Genomic DNA, 17,732 nt, shown 5'->3' on the forward strand with positions numbered 1-17,732 from the left:
CGTCGAGCGCAAAAGGATCCACGTGTTGCGAGCATCTGTATAAAGCGAGAGAGGGAGAGAGAAAGAGAGAGAGAGAGATAGAGAGAGAGAGAGAGTAAGATGAAAGGGGTGAGAAATCGAGAGCGAAGGGGAGGAAGTAGAGAGGGACAGTTCGCTTTTCCTCGGTTCGAATCTTCTTTTTTTTCCCGGGGAATCAGATAGTCAAACGGAATGTTCGACTTTTCACGTACGATTGGCCATACTCACATTGCTCGTCGAAACGCCATATCATTCGCCTGATGCTCCTTTCTGAATCTATCATCTAACTTCCATCGTCTTTCACTGAGAGCATAGTTCAGAGAAAAAAAAATGAAACGAAAAAAATGAAAAAAACCGCAGTAACACAGTCGAGAAATCTTCGTGGAGAAGGCAAAGTTAAAAAAAAGAGAAAAAAAAGAAAGAAATGAGAAAAAAAAAGTATTCGCGACGTTGTGGAATCTTTCGTGGACAATCACGGCCCGACTATAATTGTAATTGTAAACAAAGTGCAACACGCTGCCTTGCTGAACAGTACAAGTACAAAACGAATACAAATACATAAAACATGTCTTCGATTTAATGGATGGAAATGATTCCGGTAGTTAAGATATCAAAAGTATCAAAGAGAAAAAAAGAGAAAAAAAATGATTTAAAAAAAAAGAGGAATGAGGGGAAGAAAAAAAAAACAAAGCGTTTTAATCGTAGGGAAATGGAAGAGAAAACGAGCCTCCGTTGTAAGCAACGCCGCTGTTCGTCGAGCGTGTAGGAAGAGAGAAAATGCGACACGGCGTGCGTTCGTTCAGAAATACCTCAGTTGCCGCGGCCTCAGACATACAAACGCGCACACGATCATTCTTCTGACACGCGTCTCATCTATCCGCCGTTCAAATCAATTGCAAACGAGCAGAAAGGGATTCTTGTCAATTCTCGCGACGAATTTTCGAAAAACTGAACGAAAGCTTTAAGCAACGACAGGACCGTTTAGTATCCTACAGAGAGAAAACTAGAGAGAGAAAGAGACGCCTTTCCTTCCGCCACTGTTTCCTCCTCTGAACGAGAAGCGGATTAGGAAGAAAAGGCTCTCGACGCTCAACGACGATCGATCGGTAATCGAACTCCAGTCCCACGCATAGTTGAGACGCGTAACAATTGCTATTGGTTCGTTAGTCCAAAACGAGAGACGTCACTGCCAAACAAACAAACAGACAAACAAATAAATTCACGCGAATAGAGCCCCTCCCTGGGCTCCGTTGGACAGGCGGGTGCCACGGAAGTGGATAGGTTCCGCGTCTGAGGCCCGGCAATAACAGATTCTCATCTAAGCTACAATAGTTGTTGTACTTACTTGTCTTCTATTTTGTCACTATATTGTCTGGGTATTAATGCGAGCAGGGTAACGCGCATCGTTCCCCGTCGATGAGAAGGGGTTGGCTACCGGTTCGCGGGACCGGAAGCGTTGATACGCGGCGATAGTAATTGGGGGTAAGGGTGGGTTGGGGGGTTGATTAACAAAGGATCGAGAGCTACGGTGACACGGGGTGAAAAAAAGATCGCAAGGTGTACGGGAACGTGGCGCGTGTACCGTGAGGGCGCAACAGTCGCCGTATTATTATATTTTACAGAATGCAAAGTATAGATATATAAATAAATGAATAAATAAATGAAATATATATATATTGTTCCGTTATCGCCGTTATACCATCCGTGTAACATAACATTGCGAATAAATTTGCAGTTTATTAATCGACGAAAAGATAAAAAAAAAACATACAACTCTTCAGTGTGCTCCGTAAACGATTAACGAGCTTCTTTTTCCGCATATTAATGATATTATAATATATCGCGTAACGCATAAATCTCTATACATATATATATATATAAATAAATAGATATATTATATATATATATACCTTATTCGATTGAATTTTCCGCCCGGTTGTTTCGCCGTCTGTGGATGAAAACCCCGGGGAACCTTCGTTTCCTGATTATCATTGTAACAAATGTACCTCTTGTCTTTCTTGCGTAGAAGATGATGACAAACGAAGTGAAGAAAGAACGCGGCTGGAATTGGCGGAGGTCGGTGGAAGAATGCGCGGAGGAGAGGGAAGATGGAGAAGCAAAAACGATACCGATCGGTCGGTGATTGATGTATATTCGTCATGTGTAGCATAGATATATTATGAAACTAACGCGGAGGGGCGGTTTCGCGCTCTCGTGACCGGCCGCGCCCCTATGTGAAAATCTTTTTCGTTGCGAAAACGGGATTACTAGTACGACGAACTCATCGCAATCGAGCATTCCACGTGTGTTGGCGACGGACGAGAAATGGGAGGATAAACCGAGGCGTTCTAGCTAGGAAAAAAAGAAAAGAAAAGAAAAGAAAGGAAACGAATGAGAAGGGAAATAAAGAATAATAATAAATAAACAAAGAAAAATGCAATTATCGATCGTGGGACTAGCTGAGGCCGCGTCGGATCGATCGCAATCCAAATCGGAAGGCGGTGAATGGAGAACAGAGAAAAAAAAATGAGATATATATGTATATATAGTGTTCAATATATATATATATATACATATATATACAAAAAATTATATATATATATGGCGGATAATGTCGAAATATTTTCTAACGCGCGTCGCGTCTTTAGGCTATTATTATATTAATTGTAAGACATTGCAATTAATTAATGTATGTATGTAAGCGTTCATTCGTATTTTTCGATACAGTAAAAAAAAAGGAATTATTATTGTCTCTATTATCATTGATTGATTGATTATTATTGATTATTATTATCTATTAATTATTATTATTAATTATTATTATATAAAAATTCAATAATAGTTGTTGGTGTAATATTATGAAATAAATCTTTAACGATAGTAAAAGAGAACCTTAATCACGATCTTATTTTTTTTCACCTTTGCGATCACTCCATTTATTACCATTGCGTCGCGAGTTAATCTCGTAATTTATCGCCGTTAGAACGTACAAGCCTTGTCCAAATCCAACAAAACAATATCCAATGGACGGGTGCTGAGCAGTTCTTGATCGTCGCAAGGAATTGTAAAACACGCGTTAACTCGTTACAGATCGATAGGATTGTGCCATAAACGGGGTGTAAGATAGCGTTTAATTAATAGGCTAAACGAATTTCAGCACTATAAACACTTGAACTTTTATCGAATAACATTGTAACATTGGATTTCCACATTGCACATGGTGGAAACGTTACACTGTGTTTCGCAAAAAAAAAAAAAAAAAAAAAAAATAGTGCAACACACGAAGGGACACAGAAAACTAGAAAAATTCAGCTACAGGAAAAATCGATTTCAACCGTCCGCGGATTCCATGCGAGGCGATAAAATATGCAGAAAGGAGAGGAGACATTTCTGTGTGGGTGGCTCGAGTCGGTGGGAAAATGAATATTTTAAATAAACACGCAGCTCGGTGCAGCGTATTCATCGTCGGTTACCTCCATCTCAAGGTGTCTTCATAATTTCCACCGCATGTCCTTAATGCAAACGTATACCGCCGTCTGATTAAGTGCACCGGGTTAATTAGACACGATAGCGCGGTTCCGCAACCGTCCCGTTCGTTCATTACGTACACTTTCGCTGCCTCGTTTCAAGAATGTTGTTAACTAACTGGAGATTTATCAGCTCCGAGAATACGATAACAAGCCACGAGGTGTAGTTCCGTGTTTCTTGGAAATGGTCGAAAGTAACGCGTGCATCGTCGTACACGACGGTACTTATTGTCACGAGCGGCGAAACGAGTTCCCCTTTTGTCGGAAATAAGAAGATGGTTCTCAGTGAATCTGAATCGCGAAATGGTTGCATAAATGTGCATCGATATAAATGTAGATATATTATGCGCACAGATTGTTCTTTCAGCTGACGACGTCCAATGGTTTATGGTTAAGAAGAGTCGTTTAAAGCAAAAGATGCCTTGTACCTCTTATATGATACACGACATTAGTGTTTATGCTGCATAATAGTATCATTCTGTCGTACTAACCGAACGATTACTTTTATTATTCATGGTAGCGACATTTGCCTTGTATTGTAGTTTGAAAGGTATACGGATAGATAAAAGTCTCGATCCCTTGATAAGCTTCAATTGGCCTTCGCGTTAAGAACTAGCGAATTTATAAGTTTGTACTACGATACACGAGCTTACATATTGAATCTCTAAAATAATTAACATTAAATCTTCCTTATACTGTTTCATCTACAAACAATATGTATCGTAGGACGTCGTAAAAACTTGTTAATAGTTTCAGCCTCTCGTGCGATGTCCCACTTTTCACGCTCGAAGGAAACACCCTGTACGTGTGTCTATACAGAAAGGAAGGAGCAAAGGAATCGAAGGGTTGCGCGTTGGTTCGAACCGAAATACCGTCGGTAAAGATGTTTCGTTTCACCGTGGTGCTCGCAAGGCGGTAAAATCATCTGATAAATATTTAAGGAAGCGTTCGAGCGTGGGTTCATCCACTTATGGTAGCTGTCCGCGCGCAATTGAAGCAAGAGAATAATTCCAAGGCCAGGCCTCGTAGCGTCACGATCAGACTTTCCCAAGGAGACGCTCCGGTTACCTTCGAAGGAAAGCTGGGACACGGCTCGAAAGCTGTGTCACGAGTCAAACGAAAACTCGTCCAATGATATTCCCAACGCGTGTCGTCCAAGTCATTAGGTGGTAAAAAGAAGCGGAGGAGCGCGCACGCGCGCAACAAAGTATCGGAAGGGATCCTTGAGGAGTTAAAAGTAGGATCGAGGTAGCATCGGGAAGAGCTAGCGCACACTTGACGGCCTTGGTGCTCAGCGACCTTGGCACTTTTGGTCTAGGAGTCCGTAAAGTAGGCGCGGCCCTGGGGTTCGCCGCTATGGCGTCGCGGCGAGCGTGCGCGAGAAAACGCCGGGGTGGTTTCCTCGCTCCATCTCGGCTGCTCGGAGACCAGCCAGACGGGACAACCGGTCAGACGCTACTCAGCCCAGAGCCGCGTCAACGTCCTTCCGTGTACATTTCTCGACGTCCATCCGACATCGTCTTCGCCACTCGCGCTTCCTCTTTCCTCCGCGACTCGAACCGTTCCGCTGTCCATTTCGACGAGCACCTCGAACGTTCCTCGTTAGAATCCTTCACCCCCTCTCTCTCTCTCTCTCTCCTCCTCCTCCTCTCTGTCCCTTTTCCCCCTATCCCTTCCTCGCACTCTCTTCTACCCTCTGTCCGTCGGGGAGTAGTACGTCGTCCCGATTTTTTCCATCGAACGGAGCTGTCCGTTCGTCAGAGTGCTCGAGTCGTGCTCCGTTCACCTGCGTCGTCCAGCTCGTTCCCGAGAAAACGGTCAGGCAGAGGCTGACGGTCGTTCTGTGCGCCCGCGCCTACACCCCGTGTGCACCAGCGCGCGTAACGGAGCGAGCAGCGAAACATCGGCGGGAAGGTCTAGCAGCAACGCGCGACCACCTGTAGTTGTGGCTTCGAGCCACCCCTGACGGCTCATCGGACGAGCCTCCTCCGTGCCGCCCCCACTCTCGACGGTATCTACACCTCTCCGTGTCTTCTGCCACTCGGAACCGGACGCATACCTGGACCTCACGTCGTCGAGGGAACCAACACCCCGCGCGAAGGCCAAGGGCGAGCAGATTCAGACGTATCCGGTACAAGTCTGCCAGGATTACCACCAAAATGAAGACCTCATCGTTCTCGCTACGCGTGATGCGACGGGTAAGCGAATCTACCGCTCTGACCTCACGGTGTTCATTCTCGTTCTATGTAATGTACCGTTTCGAGACGGAAACGATCATGATTGTTACTTCATTCACCATTGGGATACCCGTTGCGCGTCCAGCTGGCGTTACGGAAGAGTCGACGTATAACCGACCTCGAGTACGATCGCGTTCCACTCCGCGATTAATTGCGATCTCGTTCCTGTGCGTAGTGCTGTGTCAGGGTGGAACGGCGTAGAATCGATGGCGGGAACGTTAATCGTTAACCTTCGACCGATCTCGATTTTCCGTGCCTTACCACGCGCGTTGTTCGCAGACTCGTTCGGCACATAAAACGTTCGATTGTCGGACGGTCTGGCGATGCTTTTCTCGCCCGAGCGCCGGGGGTTGTGCACGAACTAATACGTTTCGTTTCGTTCGCGTCCAGAACGGGGATCGTTTCTTTTCCACGGAATACAGTTGCTGATTCCCACGCGGACGTTAATTACGCGGCGAAACGCGACACGACAGATACGCTTGGGCAAAAATTCATGCCAGCATTCGCGTACGCGCGAATCTGCTCGCGTGCATACCCCGCCGGGGTTAACTGATTTATTCGTACCGCGTCCGAATGCATATTCAGCCGCGATTCGAGCGGCCTCGCGCATCGCACAGTTCGATACGGAGCTGTGGAAGTTTATCACGGGAACCGACACGGCTCGGACTAACGGCGGAGTTTTTCGATGGAGGGCTTCTCGCACCAGCTGCGTTCAAGTACGAGGGTTTACGTAATGCCAGACGGTAATCAATTACCCTGAAAGCGTCCGATATCACGGGAAATATTTCGAGATAGTAGTAGTAGCGAGCAATGCCGACGTTGAACGCGTTAATTGATGCAGCGAGAGGCACCAAATTGAATTCGATCTACGTGATAGGTCACGCGTAGAATAGAGGAACCGGAACCAGCCGTTCGTTTCCATCTATTCTGCGCGTTCCACCCCTTTCAGGGCGGACTAAAAAGATCGCGCACAAAACTACCGATTTAATTCGCCGTTCGATTATTCCCCGCGAAATCCGACCATGGGAAACGTACGTGCGTCCTCGAGGGATTCCTCGAACGTATTGCGTCCTGTAATCCTGTCTCCGGTAGGAGACGCCATTCCGCGGGATTTACGTTTCCTCGGGAAAATTCATCTCCGCGATTGACAATTAAATTGGAGATCGCAGTCGCGTAATAGGAGGCGAGGTAAACCCGGTGGCTCGAAATTCGACTTGTAATAACTTTTCTCGTCCTATAATCTCGCCACCTCTGATAACCACGAGCGCCGTCTCGAAACTCGGCGAACTCCTAGATATCGTGATTAAAATGTAATTTTCATTATTTTCAAGGGCCCTCGTAACGCTACTTAATTAACAACTCCGCGGTTCCCCTCGCTGGAGTTGCAAATTAGAATTTCTTTCGTCAGGTACGAAGAAACGGGAGGAGGGAAATTCGTTTAGTCGATCCCTTCGAGAGACGTATTTAACATTTTTCTCGTCCCCAGTTTCGCGTCGCGTCTCAATTTGCTTCGATTTTCACGAACGAGAATATTATCCAGGCATTCTCCGAGGGAGATCATTATTTTCACCTGACGCGTGCAAAGCGCAAAGCTTCGCAAAGGCCCGTACAACTCTGTCGCCCCGTTTTGACTCTCAACGATGCTGGTGCACTGTTACAAAAAGGCAGCACGGAAACGCAGTGCGAGCGATACAAGTTTCAAATGCACTCCGCCCACGTGAAATTTTTCCGCCCGTTATTCATGCAATTGTTTAGGATTCCTCCTCGAAAAACGTTGTCGCCTACGTGAAACGAATCCCACAGGAAATGAACAAATAGCTCGGAGAAATAGATACGTATATACACAGGCGTGTATACCGAAGGCAAACTGGAGCTGCACGATCCACGACGACTTGGACGCCAGCCTAGAAACGTTTTTCATTCCCCTTCATTTACTATAATACTTTTAGCTTCCCGTTTTGTTTGCACGCTCGCCGTTTAGAAGTCGCGAAAGACTGAAATTTTCGAAGGGAACTGCCATCCGGGGATGGTCGAGACGAAGGACGGGGACGCGTAGAAAATCCCATTACCATCCCCCGTGGTACCTTCTGGGACAACGACGGCTAACTTGCCACGGAAGTTTTCTCATTTCCACGGGAAAAACAGGATACTGCTTGACGAAAGCCATCGGTTTCCGTGATTCCTGTTCCCTCGCGTTACGTCGGCCCTTCGACTCCATTTTTCAATCTGTGCGGCATCGAATTCAACGCTGTTTCAACGTGTTTCACCGCTCTTTCTTACACATAATCGAATCGTGGAATATTTCGATAACCGGATTCAGGTTCGAAAGTGAATTAAGCACGTGTCGGGATTTTACGTCCGAACGAGATCGGACGTGCTGAAAGCGCGCGTTTTATCACGCGCAGCGTGAACAATTGGGACTAATTTCCAAAGTTCCGGGACGGAACAGAAAGTTTTTAAACTGCTCGGGTAATTTCATTTTCCCTTTGACGGCGTAGTTCGAACAGACACTCGCCGTCCCGTGTTTGCCTCTCTTGTCAACCGTTCCGCTACCGTTCACGGATAATATTGACCGTCTAAGGCCTAACGCGATGCAATTAAGCTGGAAATTAATTGATCGCGGCGTGCAGCTGCGAGAGTCCTCTCCCATCGAGACACGTCGTAAGTGCACCATCAAATACCTTTCCCTTCGTACGAGGATGGAAAAACGAGCGCGTCGAAGTTACGAGTCGCGCGATCTGTCGCGAATTAAATTCCAAACGCCGATCGAGCTGCCACTCTAACGTTCGAACAGCTGGCGAGCGTTGACGCGCGTCGAACGTAGACAGTACGTACCGTTCTGTCACGGCGATCGAGCTCGATCGGATCGTTCGCTCCGTCGATCTTCGTTTCCGTCGCGCGTGGCTCGTCCAGCGTTCGCGAGCGTTCGCCAAGCATGGAAATCAGTGACAACGCGGGAAAACCAGCGGCGGAACAAAATTCACGAAACGTTCCACGACTCGTTCCGTTTCTCCGTTTCAACGGTTATTCGCGCGACGTCCCATCGTGACCGGAATAGCTATGGGACCGTTGAATTTCGAGTCGACCCAGTCGAGCGGTGACGATCTTTTAAACGGCCGCGCTGAAATTGCAAAGCCGGGTCAACGATGACGACGAGCGACTCGAGCGGTAGTAAACCTAGGCCCCCGTTCTACGAAACGGTCCCCGTTATCGTCGAAACGTTCGTTACGCCGCTTTCTCTCAAAAAATAACGCTGGTCCCCCCGCGAGGAATTTCTCAGAGCTGAACGCGTCCTCGAATTACCTATGTAGAAAGCCACGAGCCGGGTATCATGTAGGGCACGTATCGAGAAAATGATACCACGTTCCATTCGCTGCGTCTTCCGAGAGCCAGACTTATCGAGCTTACGATACTAAACCCGTGTGCTGCACGCCTGATGACCAGCGGAATGATAAAACGGATAAACTACCAGCGCACGCGTTCGCCGTAGGCGTGCAAACTTTTTATCGCGTTGTATCCCGTTTGAAGTCCCTGGGTTGAACATTTTCGATTCTATCCTCGGCGAGGATCGGTGGGATGATCCCGCCTCGTGTGCGAACCTTTTCTCGCTCGATCGTTCGATCGAGGTCGGCGTTCCTGGCGTTCTCTTGCATCCACGACGGAGGCGATGAAAAGTCCTGTGATCCTTTGCTGAAAAGGCGAGCCGAAAGTATGACTTCGCGAGACGAAAGGAGCGGAGGGATTCTATATAGTCGCGCGAAACTGAGGATCGCGTATGAAAAGACTTTCTAATATTTGCACAGCGGATCCCCAGGGAGTTTCGATTTGATCGACGATCGCTTATTTTTACTTGGCGCGAAGAACGCGCTCGTCGTTTCCTGAACGGCGGTCTGTTTCCTGAATACGTAGGCGTTCCATCGCGGAGTAACGATGTTTTCAAGGGATTCGCTATGACAAACGAGCTGAAAAAGCGGACGCGCGTTGCCCGTGGTCACGTTGCGGCCATTAAAACCGGAAACGTCGATATTACGAAATATTGTCCCTGGTCGTGCATCGTTAGTTCGCCGCGGCGCCATTACAGCGTCGCGTTGTCGTTACTCGAGACAACTCGCGGAGGAACGAAAGGTCACGGGAACGGTATCCGATCTTTCGATGCTCGAAGGGTTAACAACAGGTGCGCGTGTGTTTCGGATTTCGCGTGGGTGAGAAAAAATCATCCGTGAACCATCCGACGCGACCTAGAAAACCGATCGCGTAGAATGGTTCGATGGACAAATTCTCCATTCGCCTCGATGCGCTTGTAATTGAATGGCATTGGTGAATTATGCGACGGATGGAAGGTTGATCGTGGCAGAATTCGCAGCGGCGAAGCCACGCCTGCCGTTTCCATACTCGAAATAAGTTAATGAAAGCTGTCGTTTCGTTAATTGCCCGATAGAAACGGCTGGAAACAGAGTGGCCCCCGTTTCGACCCCCTTCGCGAATGACAAACAGCGCGTAACGAACGCTGTGGAAACGCGATACATTCGAGTTTGAAATTATTAATGGTCTTATTTGCTAGCTCTCAGACGCGACTTCTCTTTGCGACGCACGGTCGTGCTCGAACGTATGAAACAAACCCAATTAAATTCGCTAAACGTCCTCCGACATCGGCGATCATGTTTTACATCCAATTTATCCGGCAATCTATAACGTAGCTCCTTTTAAATCCGACATTCACCTTTTCCTTCGTAATTCACCTCTTCACGGTAATAGGATTTCCTCGTTAAAGTAAACGTTCCCAGCAGCTCGTTCAAGCTATCGTTCCCATTGTACACGAAATCAGAACGTCGGCGATGCGTTCTTCCTCGCTCGAGGAATCGGATCCCCGTCGCGTGTAACTATTTATTCTGCATCTTCTCGTTGAACCAATGACGCACACCGCAGGACGATTAGTCGTCGGCCACGGTCCAAATGTGTCGCTGTCGAACTGCCGCGGGTGCGTCGATGGAATCGAATCGTCCTGCGATCAGCGTCGTTCACAGGGCGATATTAATAATAAATTGGCGATTACGCGATCGCGTGGAACGCGGTGAACGCAATAACCGTTCGTGGAGAGGGGTACATGACGGCGCCTCGTTCTCCAGCGTTAAACGACAGAGAACGATTTTCCGTGTTCGACTCGACGCGCTGTCTCTATCGTGGGCGATAAATCGCGCTTTATTCTCGCGGCCCAAGGATTAACCCTCCGTCGTCTCGTAAATCTTCCGGGCGTAGCATCGCGTGTATCTTTAAAGGCGGCCGCGGAGACCAGTTCCTCCTCGGATCGTGCAATCGCGCTCCCCGTGTTCTTTGCTCCCCAAATCCAATTCTTGGTAATGCAGCGTGGGTGACCCTTTCGCCCGGGGAACCAATCAGCCCCGACTCGTTCGCGAACCTTCACGAGTACTCCTTTTCTCTTCGTTCGCCTCCTTTCGTTTTTTTTTCCCCATCCGATCGGCGGAAGCTTAAAGTAGCTTCGCCTTTCTTCTTCCTCCGCGGCGATCGATGCTCATCGAGTAATAGAAATTATTGTTCGATAGCTTTTATCGAAGTTGAAATTGGAGAGGAAGGAAGGAAGGAAGGCAATCGGCGAGCAGGGTGGTAAAAGCGTTCCTGGCCGATTCGGGACGCGGGTATTCGGTTGTTCGAAGAGCGCGCAATCGCGGGTCAGCTAGCCGATCGAATCGCCTTCAGGCGTTGCACGCGTGTCGGAGGAACCTCCAGCTTGGACGCGTGATGCTTAATACAGGCAGACGTTCGTACACCTCTGTCAACGCTACATTTCAATACTTCGATGGCGCCGCTTTAATTGACTGATCCCTGTTTTTTTTTTTTTTTTTTTTTTTCTTGTCAATGCGCGCATCTCCCGTTGACACGTGTCGACGCGACGGAACAGCCGGAAAGTTCAGGGTCGAGTCGAATCTGCGAGCCCTGCCACGGTCTGGAGGCGGAAAAACAAGTTGCCCGTACGCTTCGTTCGATCGTCAAGAATCGCAAATGACGGGAGATGGGCGTGGGAATTTAAATCGTGCGGTGTTGTCAACATGTGCCGGGGCAGCATGCAAACCATCCTGCCGGGTCGAGTCCTTGCATTTCCATTAGCTTAATTAAGCTGGCTAACCGTCGACGGAATTGCGGTATAATTCCGTGGAATATGTTACGTATGAGACATTGGACACTAACCAGAGAACGAGATAAAGAGCGGGTGCGAAGGGGAGGAAAAATCGAATGCTCGCGGCAGACCTTGCGCACGGTTTTTCTCTCCCCGCTTCCTGGATTACTGGCACATTTCTTCAACATCGAGTCGGCTTGGTAGTGTCACAAAGATAGAAAACGGGCTGCGAGGTGCTACGTTGCGAATGAGGGGCAACGAGAGGAACGCGAAGAGGCTGAGCACCCGCGGCAATTACTCCTCGACGACGCGAAGTGTCTCCTTCCACCGACTATCTCTCGAGTGCTTTAAAGCCGACGGTTTATTAACTCCCGAGATGACTCCTGATTACGAAACCGACCAGCTTCTACCGCGATTCCGTCGAATTATCGCGAGAGACACGACGGACGGGATTGTCGATATTTCAAAAACCGGACGTCAATTTTTCCGACAATTTGGTCTAATTTCCGTCCGTCCGCTCGACGACGCGAGGTTGGGGTACGTTGAAAAGTCGCACCGCGGGGTGCTGGTTTCGTTGTACCGCGCGTGGATTGGCCTCCGTTTTAATACCTGCCCGCTTCTGTCGCTCGCGTACCGCTCCGCATTTGCATGCAACGAGGGTATAATTAAAGGCGTGGCGTTATCGCGTCGCATATGGGCTCCTTCGACAAAGGTTAAGGTTTAATATTCATGGAGGAACGGTCCGTCGAGAAAGAAATTCCTCCTCTGCACGACGATACGTACCTCTAAATCCGGGAATTATTCATGCGATATTCGCTGCATTTCTGTCTTCCATTCTTTATTCCGGCCGTTCGGGGCGAAGCGGGATTCGCTATTCAAGGGGACACCCAAACGTTTAACAGACACAGAAACGAGGAGCAATTAAGCTCGTTAACTTTTCACGGCGGGTACTCGCCGTTTGCCACGGGCGGGGTGTCAAGGTCCGCCTTTCTTCTTTTTTTCCCGCCACGAAATCTCTACCGTTTGTTCCTCTCAGAGGGTTCCTCTCGTCTCTCCCCCTTTAAATTATGCATCTACACGAAAGAGCTGCCAGTTTTTCGAGGCATCTACGATCGCGTTAGTCTAAACTTCGTCGTAACTTGGCTTCCAAGCGCTGCTACACTAAATTCCGGGTACACGCGTACGCGTGTACGAGTTTCTTCCGAAGAAATGGTCGAAGCGTAAATTAAAACGTTAAGCAACCGTGCATCAGGGGAATCGAGCGGAATTCTATCGTTACAGTGAAATTCCGTTGTAATAATCAACGGCAAATGGATTCCCAACAGTCGAGGGTAGAGGGAGAAAAAGATAATCCCTTAATTAAGCTCGTAATTAACCTTGCTCGATATTACGGAGATGGTTGCGGAGGCGCGGAAAAACAAGCGGGTCGTTAACTGGGACACGTTAATGCGTCGCGGAGAGAGGATAAGCGAGGGTGCAGGCTAACAGGCCTAGCTGTAAGAGTCATGTACGACTACGTGTTGCTTGTGTGAGCGGCCTAAAGTGCAGCCCACCTGTTGCTAGGCCTATATCGCGCGATCTCTCACATTTTCAGCGTCCTACTCGAATCCTTCGCGTTCCGCGAGTAACTGCCGGCCGTGCTTTATTTCCGCCCGCGGAGGATCGAATTATCCGGCTAAACGATCGCCCCGTTCCACCCGGATTCCTCGTGACCCGTCGCTTCATCGACGGTACGACCAGAGGAAAAATGAATTCCCCGCGGCGACTCGCCCCGTGATTAATGGAACCACCTGCGCCGAGTTTTGTTGTCTCCGCTGAAAAACGACCGCGCCGATCGACTAATTTTCCCGCTGGTTCACGCGACTACGTTCAATTCCACGGGACCGTATCCACTGCCTGGGCTGACTCGCGCGCCCTCTCTCCTATGTCAGAAGAATTCCTCGAATAAATTTTACACGGTCCCCGGCTCAGTTTCTCGAACGAGCTTCCATAAATTTTACAAGTGCGAAAGAGCGATAAGGATAGAAGAATACGGCGCGAAGAGAATATCGCGGGATCCGATTATCGTACACCCCCAGACACTCGAGGAAACGGCGGCTAAATATTTGCGTTCGCCCGAGCTTGCGCCAGTTTCGCCGTTGAAGCGGTTGTAAATTGATAGACTTAGGATTGTCCGCCCTCCCTTTGAATATACACCGTGCTCCTTAAGCGAAGATGGACGTAATGTTTGCTCTACGGCTTGCGAGTCGCGGTCCGCTTCGTTCTCCGTGAAAGAAAAATAACAGGCGAAAAGGGATCGAATCTCCCTTCGAGAGTCGCGAATTCCTACGGAACTTTCCTGCGAGTTCCAATCACGGACCGGTAACGAATGTTTGTCGGCGGATCGTAAACTTCCAAACGAGCACCGCGAGTTCGTTCGAATTTCGAGCGAGTGTTTCACGACGAAAATCCGACGCTCGCTTATTTAAGAAGCAGCGCGAAGTGAACGACGTAATTGCTGGAAATGAACGTCGAAACGTTCTCGAAAGTTCGCTCCTCGACGAAGTGCTCGAGAACGGAGGAGGAGGGGAGGGACGGTAATCGGAAAAGATCATTAGATACATTAATTGCGCGGTCATTAGCGGAACGACGGTGTCCCACCGACGATTTTGACTCGCGGAACGAAGGCACTTAGTCGTCGAAGCGGCGCACCCTCGCCTCCCTCGATGAAACGATGCCTTTGCGAGTCGCGAACTGGTCCACCTGGTCCTCTTGGCAACTTTTCTCTCGCGGGCCTCTTAGTTATCCTCGCTTCCCTGCGTCTGCCTAACGAATCTCGTCGATATCGAGGAGCCGCGCTTCCATCGAGCCTCCTTCTCGTCGCAACTTCGAAAGTCTCGGGGCAAAGACTGGGCTCGGTTAAATCAGATTCGCCCGGCGTATTTGTAACGAAGTTCCAGCGAGTTATCAGGCTCCCATTGCGAGAAAGCTACGGGTCCTGGGCGGTTGCTACGGGAACCGATTCCCACGTGTCGGCTACGTGATCGTATTCGATTAGATGAAATTCCTCGCAGTCACGCGTGCAGACGTTCGTCTTCGTTACCGTGAAAAAGTTCGACGGGGCGGAATAGGAGCGGATGAGGGAACGGTGGAACCAATCGCGGAGATTATCGACTTTCGTTCGTTTCTGTAATAACCCTTCAGAATTTCGAGCGAGGCTATCGGGTCGCGATGAAATCGAATGTATCGAGCGGGAGATAATACCCTTGTTTGATATCGTCGGTGGTCTCCGCGCGGAGAAACGTACGTTCCTCGACGCGCGCACGGTACGCCGAGCTCGTTAATAACGCGGAAGCGTCGAGGCCTCGCGGAAGATCCCCTAAACCTCGAGCCACGTGATTAAATGCATCGTAGATTCGGGAATTCGTGGATCCTGCCACCAGCGAGGTTCCCACCAGACTTAGCGAACTTCCGTTCGCGGTTCCACGGTAATACAGAGTGTTTCGCAACATTCGTAATGTACCTACTTCTGACGCTGGAATTCAGGGCTTAAAGCGAACGGTACCAGCTGCGCGGAGAACTGCTCAAGCGAGTAACGAAACGGCTTTAGAAGAAGGGACGCGATAGGGAACAATTTTTCCGATTCGAAATTCAGGTTCGAGACGCGAACCACCTGTCGACTTGGCGAACAACCGCGTCACTGTAACGAGAAACGATGTAACGAGAGCAAGAGTAGAAGGACGGAGGCGATATTAACGGCGGACTTCTCAGGCCGTTTATCGAGTGGGAGTTAGATAAATATCTAGCCGCACAACGTTATGTACGCCCGGTGACACTGACAAAGTGGCTGCTCCAGTTTTCACCGGACTAAGGGCGTCGCTGCAGGTATAGAGAAACTCCGCCGCGTAGAAAGACAGAAAGAGAGAGAGAGGGAGAGGGACTCGAACGCGAAGACGATACAGGGTCGCGCAAATCGCAGGATATCGTCGCAGGACTCGATCGAGTTAATAAGAATACGTACGCGAACGGAGCGACCGCTGGTTAGATAATTGCGGTCACGTGCCTTGATGAGAGTCACTAGAATTTTGATGCACGACCTTTCCCGTACTGGTCACGAAAAGCAATCTAGCCGGAATAAGCTATCTCGCTACCGCGGAAACGAGACGGGACGCTCGAGGAAATATCAATCGCGTCGCGGACGAGAAAGGGGCGAGCTCTTCGCTGTTTACACGGATCCACTCGCAAGCCAAGAGCTCGCGCGGGTCGACGTGCCTTTTTTCTTCTCTTTACCGAACGATGAAGGAAAATGGGTGGCTCGGAGGTAGACACGACAATGGAAAATGCTCTCTACCCTCGCGTTTCCGTGCTTTCGAACCGTTTGAGATCGAGGCAAATTATGTTACGCGAGGAACGAGTCGCGGGACGACAATTAAGTAGTAAAAGTCCAAGTTTCTTCCCACGTCGGACAAACTGTACCGCGGCACGGTTGTATCGATCCTCGAAGGGAAATCGAAACCTCGCCGGACAAGTTGCTGTCACGCCCAGGAACAGGAAACTCGATTCAACTCTGTATCGGTTGCGGGGTACTTTACAATAGACGTCGGATTTATCGTCGATCGTATCACTTCCCACGCGTAATTGCTAATTTGCACGGATGATTCGCACCTTTGAATTACACCCGCCATATACGCTTCTGTTGTTCGATTATTCACCGCCGATCAAACCGAAATTACGCGGAAATTCCCGTCTCACCCTATTCTTCTTCGGTTCACGAGCAAATTGCATTTCGAGCGTCGTTCCTCTCCGCGAGGACGCATGCAATTTTTATTCGCACGCAACGATACTCCTCCACCGTCTCGTACGTTCCGCGTCGCACGCTTCGAGGCACGGAATCATAAAGCGTCGAAATTGTTGAAGGATCCGCGAGGAACCAGCGACGAACGCAGACGCTAGCATGGGAAATTTTACCGGAGAGGCTCTCGAAGCGAGATAGTCGGAACTCGCGCGCGCGACCTTTGACATTACCTGCCCTACATAAATGACCCAGATTCCCCATGACTCGGTTCTTGCAATTTCTACTGGACAATAGCACGATCCAATAACGGGCGTAGAACCGCCATACTCGAACCAGAGACGCGTGAACCGCTAACGATCCGATGCTAATAACTCCGCGGAGAGGAGGCTCGAGTGTCACGAGCAATCGTCTTAGCCGCCTCTTTACGTAATTGGAAAATCAAGAAGATTATACGCTCTCGAAACAAGGGAGTTACTCGTCCGCCGTTTGTAAGAGGCGGTCACGATCGTACCTCTTCGTCGATCGTAACGGTGCACGCCAGAAATATACCCCGGAATTGCACGCTTCCGTTTAATCCTGGCATCAAGAAGAAACGCCCTGGACTCGGTAAACAAAAACAGATTCGTGTCCGAGTTCATTCTCGTACTCCCGTTTTCTCGACTCCTTTGTTCTCCCCGGGGTAAAACGGCTCTTGGAAAGCACCGCCGGAAGGTAATAACGCGGAACTCGTTCCGCGATAAATTCACCGTCGATTCCGAACACGTGTCGCGGGCACGAGAACCAAGGAGAACCAAGGAGAACCAAGGAGAGCCAAGGAGAACTTCCATGCTCGTTGGCTACCAGAGCCGCTACTTGGGCTCCCTTTGGTGGTCGGAGCTTTTCACTTCCCTGCGCTCTCTCCGAGGCAAGCGTTCCGGTCCCATTCGCTTCCTGTATTCACCTTGATAGCTAGAATGGAAGGAACGCTTGGTTCTCGTAAATGCGAAACGCAGCGAAACGCGACGAGAACCCGTTTAGAAGGAACAAGGCGGTGACACACCCTC

At 49.2% G+C, this 17,732-nt stretch overlaps 1 protein-coding gene across 4 annotated transcripts in view; it reads left to right on the plus strand.

Moving 5' to 3' along the window:
* The first annotated feature begins 5,689 nt into the window (after positions 1 to 5,689).
* Positions 5,690 to 17,732, plus strand: part of LOC143432620 (neo-calmodulin) — a 53,035-nt gene continuing 40,992 nt past the window's right edge. For all 4 annotated transcript variants that reach the window (XM_076909381.1, XM_076909385.1, XM_076909383.1 and 1 more), the window contains exon 1: positions 5,690 to 5,743. In XM_076909381.1, the coding sequence (XP_076765496.1) occupies positions 5,705 to 5,743 (39 nt within the window). In that variant the 5' untranslated portion in view covers positions 5,690 to 5,704. The remainder of the gene's footprint in view (positions 5,744 to 17,732) is intronic.

The sequence above is a fragment of the Xylocopa sonorina genome, chromosome 1 (assembly GCF_050948175.1).
Source record: "Xylocopa sonorina isolate GNS202 chromosome 1, iyXylSono1_principal, whole genome shotgun sequence".
In the NCBI taxonomy this organism is placed as follows: Eukaryota; Metazoa; Arthropoda; class Insecta; order Hymenoptera; family Apidae; genus Xylocopa; species Xylocopa sonorina.